General features: G+C 51.1%; 1 protein-coding gene across 5 annotated transcripts in view; it reads right to left on the bottom strand.

Moving 5' to 3' along the window:
* PNPLA7 (patatin like domain 7, lysophospholipase) overlaps positions 1–18,253 on the bottom strand; it is a 207,482-nt gene that overhangs the window by 133,513 nt on the left and 55,716 nt on the right. For all 5 annotated transcript variants that reach the window (XM_075324460.1, XM_075324462.1, XM_075324461.1 and 2 more), the window contains 4 exons: positions 17,287–17,367; positions 10,376–10,504; positions 8,744–8,824; positions 7,665–7,830 (listed from right to left, as the gene is read on the bottom strand). In XM_075324460.1, coding sequence (XP_075180575.1) covers positions 7,665–7,830; positions 8,744–8,824; positions 10,376–10,504; positions 17,287–17,367 — 457 coding nt within the window. The remainder of the gene's footprint in view (positions 1–7,664; positions 7,831–8,743; positions 8,825–10,375; positions 10,505–17,286; positions 17,368–18,253) is intronic.

An 18,253-nucleotide genomic window follows, 5' to 3' on the forward strand; every position in this document is an offset into this window, starting at 1 on the left:
CCTGAAAGCTCTTAAGGAGCAGGCGGCACAGCCTCCCTCGGACTCGGACCCGGAGCGAGTGGTCTGGGACCAAGGACGGCTGTACCGGGCCACGGTCCAGCAGGGTTCACCGGAGGCGTGGCCCAGGGACCGACAGTTGGTGGTACCCTATCCGTTCCGGACGGAGTTGTTGCGGATCGCACATGAGATTCCGATGGCCGGACACCTAGGGATCGCTAAGACCAAGGCCAGGTTAAACCAGCATTTCTACTGGCCAAAAATGGGGGCCGATGTGGCTGCCTACTGCCGTTCGTGTGAAACCTGTCAGAGAGTGGGGAAGGCGGGGCCACACCCCAAAGCCCCACTAGTATCTCTGCCAATCATCGATGAGCCTTTCAGGAGGGTGGCTGTGGATCTGGTCGGCCCGCTGGCCATCCCCAGCAGCTCCGGGAAACGCTTCATACTGACGGTAGTGGACTATGCCACCCGGTACCCAGAAGCAGTGGCCTTGTCGTCCATTCGGGCTGACAAGGTGGCCACCGCATTGCTGGAGATTTTCTCCCGAGTGGGTTTTCCCCAGGAAATGCTCACCGACCGGGGGACCCAATTCATGTCCCAGCTGATGGAGGCCCTCTGTAAGCAAGTCCAGGTGCGACATCTGGTGGCCAGCCCGTACCATCCACAGACTAATGGCCTGTGCGAGCGGTTCAATGGCACCTTAAAGCAGATGCTTAAGATGTTGGTCGACTCCCACGGGCGTGACTGGGAGCGGTATCTCCCACACCTGTTATTTGCTTACCGGGAGGTTCCACAGGCCTCAACAGGATTCTCACCGTTTGAGCTCCTGTACGGGCGACGTGTGCGGGGCCCCCTGGCTCTGGTGAAAGAGGCTTGGGAAGGGGATTTGGCCACCCCTGGAGTGTCGGTTATCGAGTATGTCATGCGCTTCCGGGACAAAATGCAGGCCTTGACGCAACTGGTACACGACAATATGGCTCAAGCCCAGGCCGATCAGAAGCGTTGGTACGACCAGAACGCTTGTGAGAGGACCTACCAAGTGGGTCAAGAGGTGTGGGTACTGGTCCCCGTACCACAGGACAAGCTTCAGGCAGCCTGGGAAGGCCCATACCTCGTGTACCAGCAGCTCAACCCTGTGACGTACCTGGTCACCCTGGACCCTGCCCGTGGAAGGCGGAAGCCCTTCCATGTGAACATGATGAAGGCACATCATGAGCGGGAGGCATGTGCGCTCCCCGTGTGCAACCTGCCCGAGGAGGGAGAAGCGGAAACCCTCTTGGATATGCTAGCCCAGGTTAGGGCAGGCGGATCCATTGAGGATGTGGAGGTTGGCCACCAGCTCTTGGAAGACCAACGGTCCCAGCTGTGGGCCACCCTCCTCCCCTTCCGGGGGTTGTTTACCAACCAGCCCGGAAGGACTGACTTGGCTGTCCATCACGTGGACACTGGGGATCATCCCCCGATCCGGCGTTCAGCATATCGGGTCTCCCTGGAGGTGCAGCAACACATGCGCCAGGAGATTGACGAGATGCTGAAGCTGGGGGTGATCCAGGCATCCAACAGCGCTTGGGCCTCGCCTGTAGTCCTCGTCCCTAAGAAGGACCGAACCACTCGGTTCTGCGTGGACTACAGGGGGCTCAATGCTGTCACGGTCGCCGATGCGTACCCAATGCCACGCATCGATGACCTGCTCGATCAGTTGGCCGGGGCTCAGTACCTGACCATCATGGATCTGAGCCGGGGATATTGGCAGATCCCCCTGACTCCCAAGGCCAGGGAACGCTCTGCCTTTATTACCCCATTTGGACTGTACGAGTCCACGGTGATGCCATTCGGGATGAGGAATGCCCCTGCCACTTTCCAGCGGATGGTCAACACCCTGCTCAAGGGACTTGAAGGGTACGCGGCCGCGTACCTGGATGACATTGCCGTCTTCAGTCCCACCTGGGAAGATCACCTAGAGCATCTAGCACAGGTGCTCAGGTGGGTCCACCGGGCAGGTTTGACCATCAAGCCGGGGAAGTGTCAGCTGGCCATGAGCGAGGTCCAGTACCTCGGTCACCGGGTAGGTGGGAGAACACTGAAGCCCGAGCCTGAGAAAGTGGAGGCCATCGCATCCTGGCCCACCCCCAGGACCAAGAAGCAGGTGATGTCCTTCTTGGGGACCGCTGGGTACTATAGGAGGTTTGTTCCATGCTATAGTAGCCTGGCAAAGCCCTTGACGGACCTCACCAAGAAGAAGCTGCCCTCTGCAGTCGATTGGACAATGGACTGCGAGACAGCCTTCCGGGCCCTAAAGGACGCCCTGTCCAGCCCGCCCGTGCTACAGGCAGCCGACTTCACGCGGCCGTTTATAGTACAGACCGACGCCAGTGACTTCGGCCTCGGTGCGGTGCTCAGCCAGGTGGACTCTGCGAGCCAAGAGCACCCAGTCTTGTACCTGAGCAGGAAGCTGTTACCAAGGGAAGTTGCCTATTCCACGATGGAGAAGGAGTGCCTGGCCATAGTGTGGGCCCTGCAGCGTCTGCAACCCTATCTATACGGGCGCCACTTCATCGTGGAGACGGACCACAATCCCCTCAGCTGGTTGCACACCGTCTCTGGGACGAATGGGCGATTGTTGCGATGGAGCCTTGCGCTCCAGCAATACAACTTCACCATTCGCCACAAAAGGGGCCGTGACCACGGTAACGCAGACGGGCTGTCCCGACAAGGAGAGGTCGCGGACGGGCGCACGGGGGAACACCGGAGTGTGCTGCCCCCTAGCGCCCTCAAAAGGGGGGAGGTGTGAGGTAAATCCGGAGATATGACGATAAATCATGACATTCAAGTCATGTCAGGAAGCCCTCTCCTGGTGTCACTACCCCCTTCCCTTCACACAACTGGTTTAGCAACAAATCCATGGCCATGTCCTGTGATATGGAAATTAGGTGGCTTTAGGACAATGGATACAGGATGACTCCCTGCCGTCACCCTGTAGTAGGAGCTGCTAGCTAGTTAGCAAGGCTATGGAAATAGCCAGACAGAACGACTCCAGTAAAAAATGGTTCATATCTCGCAAGCCATATCTCCGATAAATATGGCAACCATAACAATGGTGTCTCCGCATGTGGACGATGCTGGCACACCCTTTTTATGGAAGTAGGACATTGGGAAACACACCAAACGTGATATCAGCCATATGGGAACTCGTAGACAGGTCATGAGTCCCCTCGTTCTGTAGCTAAATTCATAACTGTCACAATGAGAGCGTTGGCGTCCGTCTACGACGCTCCCAGGCACAGTTATGGCCAAAATCCCCTTTTCTGGATAATTCTGATCCATGCAGGGGGAGTGGCAGTGCTTCCCTGTGAGGTCACTAAGGTAGGAGGGGACCTGGATCTGCCCAGGTTGATAACCCTACTTCGGCCATTTTCCAGCGTTCTTCTGCTCGGGGGCCTGGTTGGGACAGACCTGTGAGAGAGTTCCTGGAAACCTGGTCTACAGCGCCCCCCTGTGGCCAGACACACAAGGTAACTGATGTAATTGTATACCTGTTTGTAACCCATGCTTTATCTGTGACTGTACTCTGACATAACTGTATATTCTGTAGATTCCCTATTGTATATATTGTAGTTTCTAGTGTGCTTTAGGCGATTAAATTATATAATTAATCTTGGGCTGTTCTGTTATCTCGATCTTGAATCCCACGTCCGTGTGTTCGGCTAATAGTTACCGTGAAGCGGTTGGTGGCAGCGAGTTGTGCCAAGGATTATTGTGGGGAGGCCAGTGAGATTCGGGAAGATATTATATATTCCGCCCGCGGAGGTCGGGGGAATATATACCTTACTCTCACCGGGGACCCTTCAATAATCGGCATAAGTAGTATAGCGGCCTCCTTGCTTATTGTCGGGCAATTCCATAATTGGCCTGACTATAAGAGGGGCGCTAGAGAGCGCGTCACGTGCTCTGTCTGTCGGTCGGGAGGTATAAAGGAGGGGTGACCCCCCACTTGTTACCCCCCGATTGTGACGTACTGGTAGCCAGCGCGGGGGATTTCTGAGTGACCCCCCCCGGTGGTTTGTGACAGTATGATGATGCAAATTAAAAAACAAAACAAAAAAAACACGACAACAAAACTTATAGAAGAGGAGCCGGCAGTGCAGGGTTACCGCGCGCTCGCGGTTTCTGATCCGCCATGGCCGCCTGCACGTGTGGCGGTCACACTGGATAATGCAGCGTTACACATGCTCATCCCTCCGCTATTAATATCTCCTCGTGTCGCACTTGCACCGCTGTCACAACACCTCCCGTCACGCTGATACAATTTAATGAGCTGAAAATAAAATTGCTGCCAGAGTTTTTGCTCAGGAGGCGAACTCCAGATGTAAGAAGCTGATGATAAAGCTTGCGAAGAATAAAAAACATTTCCACCGGATAGCCTCTGTGCGAAGACTAAAAAACAGTTCCACCGGATAGCCTCTGTGCGAAGACTAAAAACAGTTCCACCGGATAGCCTCTGTGCGAAGAATAAAAACAGTTCCACCGGATAGCCTCTGTGCGAAGAATAAAAAACATTTCCACCGGATAGCCTCTGTGCGAAGAATAAAAAACATTTCCACCGGATAGCCTCTGTGCGAAGACTAAAAAACAGTTCCACCGGATAGCCTCTGTGCGAAGACTAAAAACAGTTCCACCGGATAGCCTCTGTGCAAAGAATAAAAACATTTCCACCGGATAGCCTCTGTGCGAAGACTAAAAACATTTCCACCGGATAGCCTCTGTGCGAAGACTAAAAACAGTTCCACCGGATAGCCTCTGTGCGAAGAATAAAAACAGTTCCACCGGATAGCCTCTGTGCAAAGAATAAAAACATTTCCACCGGATAGCCTCTGTGCGAAGACTAAAAACATTTCCACCGGATTGCCTCTGTGCGAAGACTAAAAACATTTCCACCGGATAGCCTCTGTGCGAAGACTAAAAACATTTCCACCGGATTGCCTCTGTGCGAAGACTAAAAAACATTTCCACCGGATAGCCTCTGTGCGAAGAATAAAAACATTTCCACCGGATTGCCTCTGTGCGAAGACTAAAAACAGTTCCACCGGATAGCCTCTGTGCGAAGACTAAAAACATTTCCACCGGATTGCCTCTGTGCGAAGACTAAAAACAGTTCCACCGGATAGCCTCTGTGCGAAGACTAAAAACATTTCCACCGGATAGCCTCTGTGCGAAGAATAAAAACATTTCCACCGGATTGCCTCTGTGCGAAGAATAAAAACATTTCCACCGGATTGCCTCTGTGCGAAGAATAAAAACATTTCCACCGGATAGCCTCTGTGCGAAGACTAAAAAACATTTCCACCGGATAGCCTCTGACGGCCGCACACAATTACATTTTGGAAGATAAAAATCTGAGGATACTGGTAATAAATTAAGTATTGACCAAAATGACGGCTGTGAGGACATAGTTCTATACGGAGGGTTCGCTTTCCAGCTTTTATGCATCTTTACTCTCATACAATACAAAAGCCTGTAGTGCCACTCGGTGGCAGAACAATGTTACTGCAGGCTGATATTGTAACAAAACTAATGATCCCTGGGAATCAGAGGACTTTTTATTTTCTAGATGTTGCTTTGGCATCAAGATCCTTTTCTTACATCATCGATCATTTTTAGGGATCTTAATGATACGCAACAACAACAAAAAAAAAAAAAAATTGTTTAGTGACCCCCAAGGGGCTGGGCCCTATTTTCAGGACGTGTGACAAATGTAAATGGGATATGAAACTTCCCCGACGCTGTGCAGGTCCCACCATTGACTAGTTTGCTGGTGGCAAAAAGGAGTCATTAAGAGGCTTGCAAAAATCATAAAGCCAAGAAATTCTGCTTTTCATAGGAAACAGCAATGAAAACTGCAATTATTTACATGCAGCTTAAAAGGGTTTGTATTTTTATATATTTATTTTTTCCGTATAGGAGTGCACAAGTATAAAAAAACCAAAATGATGCACTCATCCTCCAGGGTCCGGCGCTGTTCTCCATCACTGCTGCGGATGTGATTGGCTACAGCGGTGATACTATATCGCGGAGCTTAGCGATTGCCTGCAGTGGTTATGTGCATTGCAAATGTAAGGCTACTTTCACACTTGCGTTCAGCGCAGTCCGTCGCTATGGAGAATAGTGCAGTCCGTTAACGCACTGCGCTATTCTCCATAGACTTGTATTGACGACGCACTGTAACGCAAGTGTCAGCGTTGCATCCGCTGAACGACGCAGCGTGGTTATTTTGACGCTGCACCGGGCGGGAGGAACGCAGCATGTAAAGTTTTTTTGAGCAGCGCAATCCGTAGGATTTCACTGCGCATGCGCTCTCTGGCTCCCTGCACCCGTAACCAAGGTAAATATCAGGTAACCAAGCAAAGTGCTTTGCCGATATTTACCCTCGCTACATGTGCAGGGAGCCCGACACTTCCCTGCTTGGCTCCACTCCGTAAGTATGTGTGTACACACACACACACACACACACACACACACACACACCTGTCCTCAGCGCCATGGCCCCGCTCGGCTCCACCCACCCCGTACTTCGCCCCCCGCACACATTCTCGGTGGCCGAACGCTCAGCTGATCTACCGGCCGCCGGCATGTGAGAGCTCAGCTGATCTACCGGCCGCCGGCATGTGAGAGCTCAGCTGATCTACCGGCCGCCGGCATGTGAGAGCTCAGCTGATCTACCGGCCGCCGGCATGTGAGAGCTCTCAGCTGATCTACCGGCCGCCGGCATGTGACAGCGCTCAGCTGATCTACCGGCCGCCGGCATGTGACAGCGCTCAGCTGATCTACCGGCCGCCGGCATGCGACAGCGCTCAGCTGATCTACCGGCCGCCGGCATGTGACAGCGCTCAGCTGATCTACCGGCCGCCGGCATGTGACAGCGCTCAGCTGATCTACCGGCCGCCGGCATGTGACAGCGCTCAGCTGATCTACCGGCCGCCGGCATGTGACAGCGCTCAGCTGATCTACCGGCCGCCGGCATGTGACAGCGCTCAGCTGATCTACCGGCCGCCGGCATGTGACAGCGCTCAGCTGATCTACCGGCCGCCGGCATGTGACAGCGCTCAGCTGATCTACCGGCCGCCGGCATGTGACAGCGCTCAGCTGATCTACCGGCCGCCGGCATGTGACAGCGCTCAGCTGATCTACCGGCCGCCGGCATGTGACAGTGCTCAGCTGATCTACCGGCCGCCGGCATGTGAGAGCTCTCAGCTGATCTACCGGCCGCCGGCATGTGAGAGCTCTCAGCTGAGCGCTCAGCAGCCAGCTATTGAGAGCTCTCAGCTGATCGTTCACAATAGTCTGCTGCCGGTAAAACTGTAAAGAAGAAAATAAATAAATAATAATAAAAAAAAAAGCTTTCCGTTGTTTTGAACGATCCATAGTATCTGTTGTGCCACTATATGCAACGCATCCGTCACACAACGCAATGCAACGGAAGCCGTCCAACGCAAGTGTGAAAGTAGCCTAACACCACCACTCAGAGACTGGAAAGGCAGTGCTGGACCTGGGAAAGGTGAGTACATCACTGTTATATTACACATGTGCGCACCTATGAGCCAAATTTGAAAGGGAAACCCCTTTAATATCAATATTAATGGTGGGCGTTCAGTACAGATACATGCACTCACCTAGGAGTCCTGGATCCTGATCTGGCTGAAACTCTGCGGGCTTCTCCGCCCGGTCGGTAGTGTCCTCCTCCACAGACATACTGGACACGGGGCGTCGGGGGCCCTTATTGCCTCCGGCGCCTGAGGTCAGACTGGCGACTGACAATAAAGGGATTGCCTGGCTTTCCTGCACAAGTTAATAGGATTGTGAAACGCTTTTATTACAGCAACAATTTCCAAATCTATGCAATTTATTATAGATGTGCAGACACGCGATCGCTCCAACCCTCTGCCCATAGTCGGCCTAAAGATACCGTGTCCAAAGCACAATAACTTTGTACACAAGCACGGGTTATAATTGTGATGGTTTCTGCCATCTATTATATGAGGACATCCACACACCCCTCTAACACCCCCAACAGAAAGAGCAGGCGATTCTAATTTTTGGATCCGATCTTCTAACAAGCAGTGTTCATGTGTATGGCATCAATCGGGGGGAATGATCTAAGAGGAAAGTTGCCACAACTTTCAATCAAAACGCATTTCCATTCACAACCAATTACGACCCGTCACTTTTTTAATAGAAGGCTACAAAAGCCCCGTTACAAATCTGCGTAACAAAAAACGTCAAACAAAAAAAAACAGGATAAAAGTGATTTAAAGGCTTATAACGAGGCAGAAAACCGATCTGCACTTGATCAATCAGAGCTTGCTCATTAGCTCCCGTACCATGGTCGGTGGGAACGAGAACGGCAGGATGGAGATTTGGAGGAAGCGAGAACATATGTTTGGCTAGACACAATGTCTATTTGTGGAGCTGTAATTGGCTGTTTGTTCATTTTTAGAGCCGGCGTGGGACAGCTTCACAGAAAAGTGAGACACAGATGAGAGATGAGTTGACTCGCTTTGCTCCATTTACTTCGATGATGTGAAGGAAGAGCGATAAATCACACATCAAGCACAAGTCGGGATCGATTTGGGACAAAAATAGGACATTTAACCACTGAGTCGCTCGTTCACCCGTGACTATGGCGCAGTTACTTCCCCACTTCACCGGACAGGGCCAAGAGAGGGTCACGGTCCTCAAAACCGCTACTCACCGAGTTGAACAGTTCGGTCGTCAATCCAAGGTAATTATGAAGAGCCAAAAACGTCACTCTTTGCAACCGGACCATGATGATCTGCGGGGGAAGAAAGAAAGGGGTTAATTATGAAAGCGAAGAACTTCTTAAAAAAATTGTATCAAGTCCAAAGGTTTCTTTTTAGGCCAGGAACCGTTCCTAGGTCTAATAACCGGAATCGCAGACACTAGCACCCGAGACTAAATCTGCAGGAGGTGTGAAGGGGAAAACAACAAAGTGCAAAAGACAAGGAAAAAGCAGCCGCAAATGACATCAGTAATAGAAAAAGGAGACGTCACATGGGAAATCACTAATATACGAAGTCACATGTCATTTCTATAAACCCCTGGTGGGGTTAACAAAGAATTGGTACCCCGCGATTTCTTGTTATGCCCCTTGGCGTTATTGTAATGGGCGCATGCGGATTACCTGGCCTGTATCAATATATATGAAAGGTTCCACTTTTTTTGTGTTATTGAAAACTGTTACATAACACTAACACAGAAATAGAAATTAAAATACAGCAATATGCATTGTTCTTTAAAAGGTCTGTATAAAGGAGCTGCTCAGCGGTGGCGGGCTCCATTGATCTGCCGGCGGCCAGCGAGCTCCACTGAATCGCCCAGAGGTGATGAGATGGACTTCAGGAAAATGGCCGTGGAGGCCGCACGTGCGCAGATAGGACTTCGGCCATTTTCTTGAAGTTCATTGCGGCAATCTGCGCACGCGCCGCCTCCATTTTCTTGAAGTCCACCCCAAGCCACAGCCAGATCAGTGGCGTCCGCCGCAACACCCCGCCCTGTGACTCTTCTGAGCCGCTCCACTGCAGTGCCGCCTCCTCCTTCCAAGCCCTCAGCATTGCTGATCCTGCCTCCTATGACCCCGCTCCACCACCGCTGCCCCGGTAAGCCATACCTGAATTATAGGATGCACCCCCATTTTACTCCCAGTTTTGAAGGGGAAAAAGTGTGTCTTATAATCCAGAAAATACAGTAATAATCAATGTGAAGGTATATGTGGTCACCATTGCATATTTGTGCAGTTGTGATTGGAGCAGGTTGCACTTATTTATACACAGTAGATAACAATAGATATTGTCAAAGGAGGAATTTAGGTAAAGACTGCTAATGTAGTCTTCGTTCGGGATATTCAGAGACTGTGCCGTATTAGCTGTATATTAGTGCCGATATATCAATGTATAAGATAATGAACACAGACTTGTTCTCTCTTTCAGCCAGCGTTATCCACTGAGCTCGTGTATTGGAAGAAACCCAATGATACAGTTTGCATTTCTAACCTTGAAGCTAGAAAAAGGGAGTAAGGAGTATTTCACTCCCTAATTTCTCCCAGCACATTGTTTGTTTCTTGTATATTCTTTCTGTGCGAATTCTACTGATAAGACTTTGCAGCTTCACATTTTGGCTTCATTATCTTTGGTTAACTTCTTTATGACTATACAGCTTTGAATTATATTATGGGTCTATGCGTTGGCTACATAGACAGATAGATAATTATGCAACTACATCTACATTTTGATTATTTATATACACAGATATTCTTATTACGTTTGAACAAACAAGCTATAGCTCAGTGCCACCTCCACAATATTACCTGCACCACTCGGACTAGTGTCTCCGGGTATTTGGCAAACACGTCTTGGAAGGCATTTGCGGGAAGACGCAGGATGGTGGATGCGTTGGCAGCTCTGGCCGATACGGTCTTATAAGGAGCCGGATGTCCCTGGGGTGAAAAAAAAAAATTGGGTTAACTCATGTTAGCGTGGTCATCCATACTGTTAACATGGCCAGGTAAAATATGCTTTAAGTAGATACCAATATACAGGAGATTTTGGGGATCTGTGTGGGGGTCTCCTGATTCTCCATTACAAATGACATTGGGGAAATAAGGATCGGGCAATGGTGAATATCTTACTCGATCCTTTTGTTCTCAGGGGAGATAAGCAAGAGCCAACTTCCCGCTCTCTAATGAAAACACATGCACACTCAGCCGGAGTGAGCGTGCACATGTCTAAGGCATCGGGAGAGAAAGCTTCATGGTTCTATTTGGAGAAGTGAAAAGAGCTTTCATCCAACCAGCCGTTATGGTGATAATAAATCCCCACACTTTATTCCAGAGGTCTGCAGACATTATATAGAGAGATGTAAACACAGGAGCTGTAATAAAGTAATTACAAGCCGGTCAGAGGCAAAACGAAGCTCAAATGGCCGCCCCCCCTCCCCATCCGTACACAACACTGAACTGTAGGACAAGGCGGCCTTCTTGGAAATTGAGAAAATCATTTTTCTCAGGGCAATATAAACGGATAATTTAGAAGGCGCCTTATAAGCGGGGGGCTGCGCGGTCTCTGTGGACGGTGCGGCTGTAACGCAGCGAAGGATAGTAATCATCCAGCTCCACCGCCGCAATCTAATTTATTAGATCTGGAAGAAAAACATAGCCGACAAATATCTCAAGGGGAAGAATAATGAAAGATCATACGGAGCCTAAATACATTTCAGGATCCGCGGCCGGGCGCAGCGACGGGAAATGTGACAGACGATCACTCATTCTCCATTACAATGCAATTGCTACTAAATGAAGCAGCGAGGAGTGAGCGATATCTGTGGTGTCTGGTGATTGAATGTAGGTGCAAGATTTTCTCTTTCTCATTAACAACATTTGGGGACAAGGGATCGGGGGGTACAGGACCCGCCACCAGTAGGCGCCACACTTGGCTGCCCGGTGATCTGCACCCCTTCCTCAGATACAGGATTGGGGGTACAGGCCCCGCCACCAGGAGGCGCCACACTTGGCTGCACAGTGATATGCACCTCCTCCTCAGATACAGGATCGGGGGTACAGGACCCGCCACCAGGAGGCGCCACACTTGGCTGCACAGTGATATGCACCTTCTCCTCAGGATACAAGGATCGTGGGTACAGGACCCGCCACCAGGAGGCGCCACACTTGGCTGCAGTGATATGCACCTCCTCCTCAGATACAGGATCGGGGGTACAAGACCCCGCCACAAGGAGGCGCCACACTTAGCTGCACACTGATATGCACCCCCTCCTCAGCTACAGGATTGGGGTACAGGCCCCGCCACAAGGATGCGCCACACTTGGCTGCACAGTGATGTACACCCCCTCCTCAGCTACAGGATTGGGGTAAAGGCCCCGCCACAAGGATGCGCCACACTTGGCTGCACAGTGATGTACACCCCCTCCTCAGCTACAGGATTGGGGGTACAAGACCCGCCACAAGGATGCGCCACACTTGGCTGCACAGTGATGTACACCCCCTCCTCAGCTACAGGATTGGGGTAAAGGCCCCGCCACCAGGAGGCGCCACACTTGGCTGCACAGTGATATGCACCTCCTCCTCAGATACAGGATTGGGGTACAGGCCCCGCCACAAGGAGGCGCCACACTTGGCTGCACAGTGATATGCACCTCCTCCTCAGATACAGGATTGGGGTACAGGCCCCGCCACAAGGAGGCGCCACACTTGGCTGCACAGTGATATGCACCTCCTCCTCAGATACAGGATTGGGGTACAGGCCCCGCCACAAGGAGGCACCACACTTGGCTGCACAGTGATGTGCACCCCCTCCTCAGCTACAGGATTGGGGTACAGGCCCCGCCACAAGGAGGCGCCACACTTGGCTGCACAGTGATATGCACCTCCTCCTCAGATACAGGATTGGGGTACAGGCCCCGCCACAAGGAGGCGCCACACTTGGCTGCACAGTGATGTGCACCCCCTCCTCAGCTACAGGATTGGGGTACAGGCCCCGCCACAAGGAGGCGCCACACTTGGCTGCACAGTGATGTGCACCCCCTCCTCAGCTACAGGATTGGGATACAGGCCCCGCCACCAGGAGGCACCACATATGGCTGCCCGGTGGTGATCTGCACCCCCTCCTCAGACACTGGCCGCTCAGTGGTGGATCAGTGTCTGTAGGAGGCAGACACCTCCTGTATCAGGTTTTCTCACTGTTTTTTATTATTTATTCTTTTTTCCCCAGGGCATCTGGATGTCCTCCATCCCAGGTAGGACGCAGCTTGCCCTCCACAGTAGTTTACCTCGCAGCGAACACCTTTCACTGCCACTCACATGAAACTGCTGCCGGTGCTGCCACGACAGTGAGGCCACTGAAGAGATGACTGCGCAGCCGTCCGAAGACGTTGGGTGGGCGAGTATTATTCACAGGATGGTTGGGTAGAATCCCCCGAGTCAGCAGGCGACAATCCCATCTCCCACAGGTTCTAGTTGGTGCCATCCCCTGGTCTGCCTCCGCTTTATTCCCCGCTGAGCCATCTTTCTTCCGTTTACAGCCCCTTTGGATACTTTTCTTCTACTTTCTTGCAGCTTCTCTGCAACTAGTTTCTGTCTTTCTGGTTCCCTTTTGTGCCATTTCATGTGGGTCTTTGGCGGCCCCTGACCCTCCCTTCTCTCTATGAATGGCCAGGCATCTTTACCACCTCTGGGCTGTAGCAGACTACAGCTCTGGGGGGCCTTGTAGCTGGGGAGCCCCAATAAATCAAGGTCCCCAATTTGTGTCTAAGTCGCAATTTTTATTTTATTTTCATGGCGGCCTAGTGCCTCCTCCCACCCCACCGCCCGGCTCAATGGGCTCTCTGTCACCTTTAGTGCCTTTGCTTCTATTTTCTTTAGAGGGACTTACTTTCCCCAGTTTTCTCTTCCCAGGTTCCAGCCATTACCTGCACCTATTAGGAGTCTTCTCCTGGCCAACGTCCTTTTCATAAGCTATAAACTGCCTCAAAACACATACAGCTGCACTCTAGAATGCTAACAATGAATACAGGAACTCTGGTATTGCCTTACTGCTATAGGATTATTATAAAAAAAAAAAAAAAAAGGAGGAGATCATAAGCTTATGTATTGGCCACTGCATGTGGGCCCTTTACCCAGCGGGCAAAGTATATATCTAGGAACGAGAACGAGGGGCAGAGAGGAAGGAGCAGAGAGAGAGGGGGGGGGGAGAGGGTGAGAGGGAGAGAGCGGGGGGAGAGAGAGCGGGGGGGAGAGAGCGGGGGGGGGAGAGAGCGGGGGGGAGAGAGAGCGGGGGGGGAGAGAGAGCGGGGGGGAGAGAGAGCGGGGGGGAGAGAGAGGGGGGGAGAGAGGGGGGGGAGAGAGAGGGGGGGAGAGAGAGGGGGGGAGAGAGAGGGGGGTGGAGAGAGAGGGGGGTGGAGAGAGAGGGGGGTGGAGAGAGAGGGGGGTGGAGAGGGAGAGAGGGGGGAGAGAGAGGGGGAAGAGAGAGGGGGAAGAGAGAGAGAGAGAGAGGAGGGAGAGAGGGGGGGGAGAGAGGGGGGAGAGAGAGGGGGGGGTGAGAGGGGGGGAGAGGGAGGGAGAGGGGGGGAGAGAGAGGGGGGGAGAGAGAGGGGGGGGAGAGAGGGGGGGGAGAGAGGGGGGGGAGAGAGGGGGGGGAGAGAGAGGGGGGGAGAGAGAGGGGGGGAGAGAGAGGGGGGGAGAGAGAGGGGGGGAGAGAGGGGGGGGAGAGAGGGGGGGGAGAGAGGGGGGGGAGAGAGGGGGGGGAGAGAGGGGGGGGAGAGAGAGGGGGGGAGAGAGGGGGGTGGAGAGAGAGGGGGGGAGAGGGGGGGGGAGAGGGGGGGGGAGAGAGAGAGGGGGGAGAGAGGGGGGGTGCGGAGAGGGGGGAAGAGAGGGGGGGGAGAGAGAGGGAGGGAGAGAGGGAGGGAGAGAGGGAGAGAGGGAGGGAGAGAGGGAGAGAGGGAGGGAGAGAGGGAGGGAGGGAGGGAGAGGGAGGGGGAGGGAGGGAGGGAGGGAGAGGGAGGGAGAGGGAGGGAGGGGGAAGGGGAGAGGGAGAGAGGGAGGGAGGGAGAGATGGGAAAAAAAAAATCCAGATCGTGCGCCCGGGTCTGACCCGGATTAACCGCTGAAACTGCGCGTATCTGGATTTTTCAAGTCCGGGTCCGCTCAACACTACTAGGAACCTAACCTGTTGGATGTGCGGGTCAGTCTTTTTGATCTAGTTGTAGTGCATTTCTTTCTGATTGAGCACTCCGCCCTATAACCAGGCTGTGTTCATACCCCTTTATTGCTGGATCCTAGTTGCCTAGACATGTAGGTTTTTTACCTAGATAGTAGCATTTGAAATTAGGTTGCCTGTATACAGAGATATACCTTGCCATTGGTGACCGGGGTTACATGCATTGGCCAATACATAAGCTAAATATCTATTTTTTTCAAATATTCCTATAGCAGTAATGCAATACCAGAGTTGCCTTATTCATTGTTAGCATTTTAGCATGCAACTGTATGTGTTTTCAGCTAGCACCTGTTCACACCTGTTGGATGTGCGGGTCAGTTTTTTTTTTTATATAGACTGCCCCAAAGCAGAAGATCCAGCTGCTGTTTTTTGCCAGCACCATTGAGGGGGACAGACCGCAGTTTAACCACTCCTGCACCAGGTGCCCTTCAGACCCCATATCTATTTTATCCAGGCTTCTATGACCTCTCCGTGAATCCCCTGCTGCACTGGTTAAATTTTTTTGTTTATTTGCCCTCTAACAAACACCTGCCATGGTTGCCTCTACACAGTGCCTGGACAGCCTGCACGCCAGGACCCCTCCGAATTCTCCAAGGTAATTGAGACCCCCGAATGGGACAGATCATTCAAATGAGAGGCTAGGGATAAACATGCCAAAACCAGGCACAGTGTGTTTCCCCTCTTCAGTTCCTCTAGCCATTCATGTGACCATGCCTCTTCTCTGCACTGTAGAGAAACACAGCCGCAGCCCACCGCTGCTGAGAATGGGGGTCTTTATATTGCAGCCGTAAGCTTTTTAGTGCTGTTGTGAGGAAAGAATTAACTTAAAATTGAATAGATGGACATTCATGTTTTGCAAGATGAACAAACAAGCCCAGCTACGCTATGACGCTGAGAGCGGATTCAAGGACTCTAGACGCTGAGACCCAAGGACAGAGATAAGACCTGCGCCTAGTCTAAGACAATGAGAGTTGTGTTTTTTACTGACAAATGGAAAGTTACGCTTACGCCAAGAATCGAAACTCATTTATGCTTCTTTGGGAAATGAAACTTGTGTCTCTGTACATGACATAGCTACGCCCCTATTAGGTTGATAAACCCTGTATGTGATAATAAACTAGCAGTCTTCTTCGGAGCGCACACTCCTTCTTACCTTATGTGCAGATATCAGCGTCTGTCTGTATCTCATTAGGGCTGAGGGAAGCTAAGGGGGGCCCTGGGACTTTGGTCATCGCTGGCAACAGTTGTGACCTATTGGTCAACCTAACACTGTGCTTAGTTTTAAGCCCTATTTACAAACGGTGCTATTGACGACAGATCACTGTGCCGTCACCCACTGATAATTATATAAAATACTAGCTGTACTACCCGGCTTCGCCTGGGTTAATAATTGCTGTTAACAAAATAGAATGTATTGACAAAAATGTATTCTGCACACAAAAAACACAAAACAAATAGATAGAAATGTAATTATAATGTCTGTCTCCCCCTCCGTATACATCTCTTTCCCTGTGTCTGTCTCTTTCCCTGTGTCTGTCTCTTTCCCTGTGTCTGTCTCTTTCCCTGTGTCTGTCTCTTTCCCTGTGTCTGTCTCTTTCCCTGTGTCTGTCTCTTTCCCTGTGTCGGTCTCTTTCCCTGTGTCTGTCTCTTTCCCTGTGTCTGTCTCTTTCCCTGTGTCTGTCTCTTTCCCTGTGTCTGTCTCTTTCCCTGTGTCTGTCTCTTTCCCTGTGTCTGTCTCTTTCCCTGTGTCTGTCTCTTTCCCTGTGTCTGTCTCTTTCCCTGTGTCTGTCTGTGTCTGTCTCTTTCCCTGTGTCTGTCTCTTTTTCTGTGTCTGTCTGTCTGTGTCTGTGTCTGTCTGTTAACCTGTCTCTCTCTTTCCCTGTCAGTCTGTCTCTTACCCTGTCTATGTCTGTCTCTTTCCCTGGCTGAATTGTGTCACGCCAACATTCCATTTAAGGGCGTGGCTGCGCATTCTTCTGACGTTCTGGCTGCACTGTGGCTCCCAGCTCCATTCGCTTTAATGGAGGCAGGTTTTTTGGTGAATAACTAAAGTGCGGGGTTAAAATTTCCCTTCAAAACATAGCCTATGACGCTCTCGGGGTCCAGAAGCGTGAGTGTGCAAAATTTTGTAGCTGCGACGGTGTAGATGCCAATCCCGGACATACATACTTACACACATACACACATTCAGCTTTATATATTAGATAACTTAAAATAGTCATCTAGGTTTTTGCCCCAGACAAATATTCCCTTTTGCCATAAAAATAAACATGCACACTCGGCCCGGGTGTATGGGGGCAGCCGGTATAGATGGCGGTTGGCTGAATAAATAGGTAACGGACAATTTTAGAGCGTTTCCTGATGGATGCGAGTACTTTATCTGGACAATATGGCTCAGCAAAGCAAGAATACAATGTGTAGATTATGGGTCATGACGTACCAATCTGATGGACAGATGAAATGAATAAAGTGCATCAAGAGCTGAACTCACTGTGATGACATCGAGGATACTGAGCAGACTGTGCACGCTGTCCCCAGCCAGGACTTCCTTCACCACCATCTCATTACCATCCTGAAGGGACAATAAAACACTAAACATTAACACAAACATGGCAGGGCTCTGTACACACCTAGTTTTTTTATTTATTTTTTTGCTTCCCCCTGACAATAGTATCCTAGAGATGGAAATACTTAAAGATGATGAAGCCAATATGTCCGCCCTTATAATCGCTGTGTTAAATGTCAGGGGATGTTTTTCGGTCATTCTATGTTCACAAAAACCTAAACTTTCTAAAAATATATCCGAGCGCTGTTCTATGTATAAGACATTAAAGTCGCCTCATTGTTAAATCAGACAAGAAGACGCTCAAAGCGAACACATAATTAAACGCCGCCCGGTGCAGTAGGAGCAGTCGTCCAGAAGATGTAGACTTTTGTATTGTATTGTATTATTAAGGGTTTGGACCGTGTTTAGACGTTATTCCCCATTCAAAGGGCCCGTTGGCATCCTGCTGTACTCCGCCATCTCTGGCCGTGCCAAAGATAATGGCGCCAATGTTAGCCACATACAGTACAGACCAAAAGTTTGGACACACCTTATCTCTAGAAAAACTGTTAAGGGGAGACTTTATGCGGCAGGCCTTCATGGTAAAATAGCTGCTAGGAAACCCCTGCTAAGGACAGGAACAAGCAGAAGAGACTTGTTTGGGCTAAAGAACACAAGGAATGGACATTAGACCAGTGGAAATCTGTGCTTTGCTCTGAGGAGTCCAAATTTGAGATCTTTGGATCCAACCACCGTGTCTTTGTAGAAAAGGTGAACGGATGGACTCTACATGGCTGGTTCCCACCGTGAAGCATGGAGGAGGAGGTGTGATGGTGTGGGGGGCTTTGCTGGTGACACTGTTGGGGATTTATTCAAAATTGAAGGCATACAGAACCAGCATGGCTACCACAGC

This window comes from Anomaloglossus baeobatrachus, chromosome 9, assembly GCF_048569485.1.
Source record: "Anomaloglossus baeobatrachus isolate aAnoBae1 chromosome 9, aAnoBae1.hap1, whole genome shotgun sequence".
In the NCBI taxonomy this organism is placed as follows: domain Eukaryota; kingdom Metazoa; phylum Chordata; class Amphibia; order Anura; family Aromobatidae; genus Anomaloglossus; species Anomaloglossus baeobatrachus.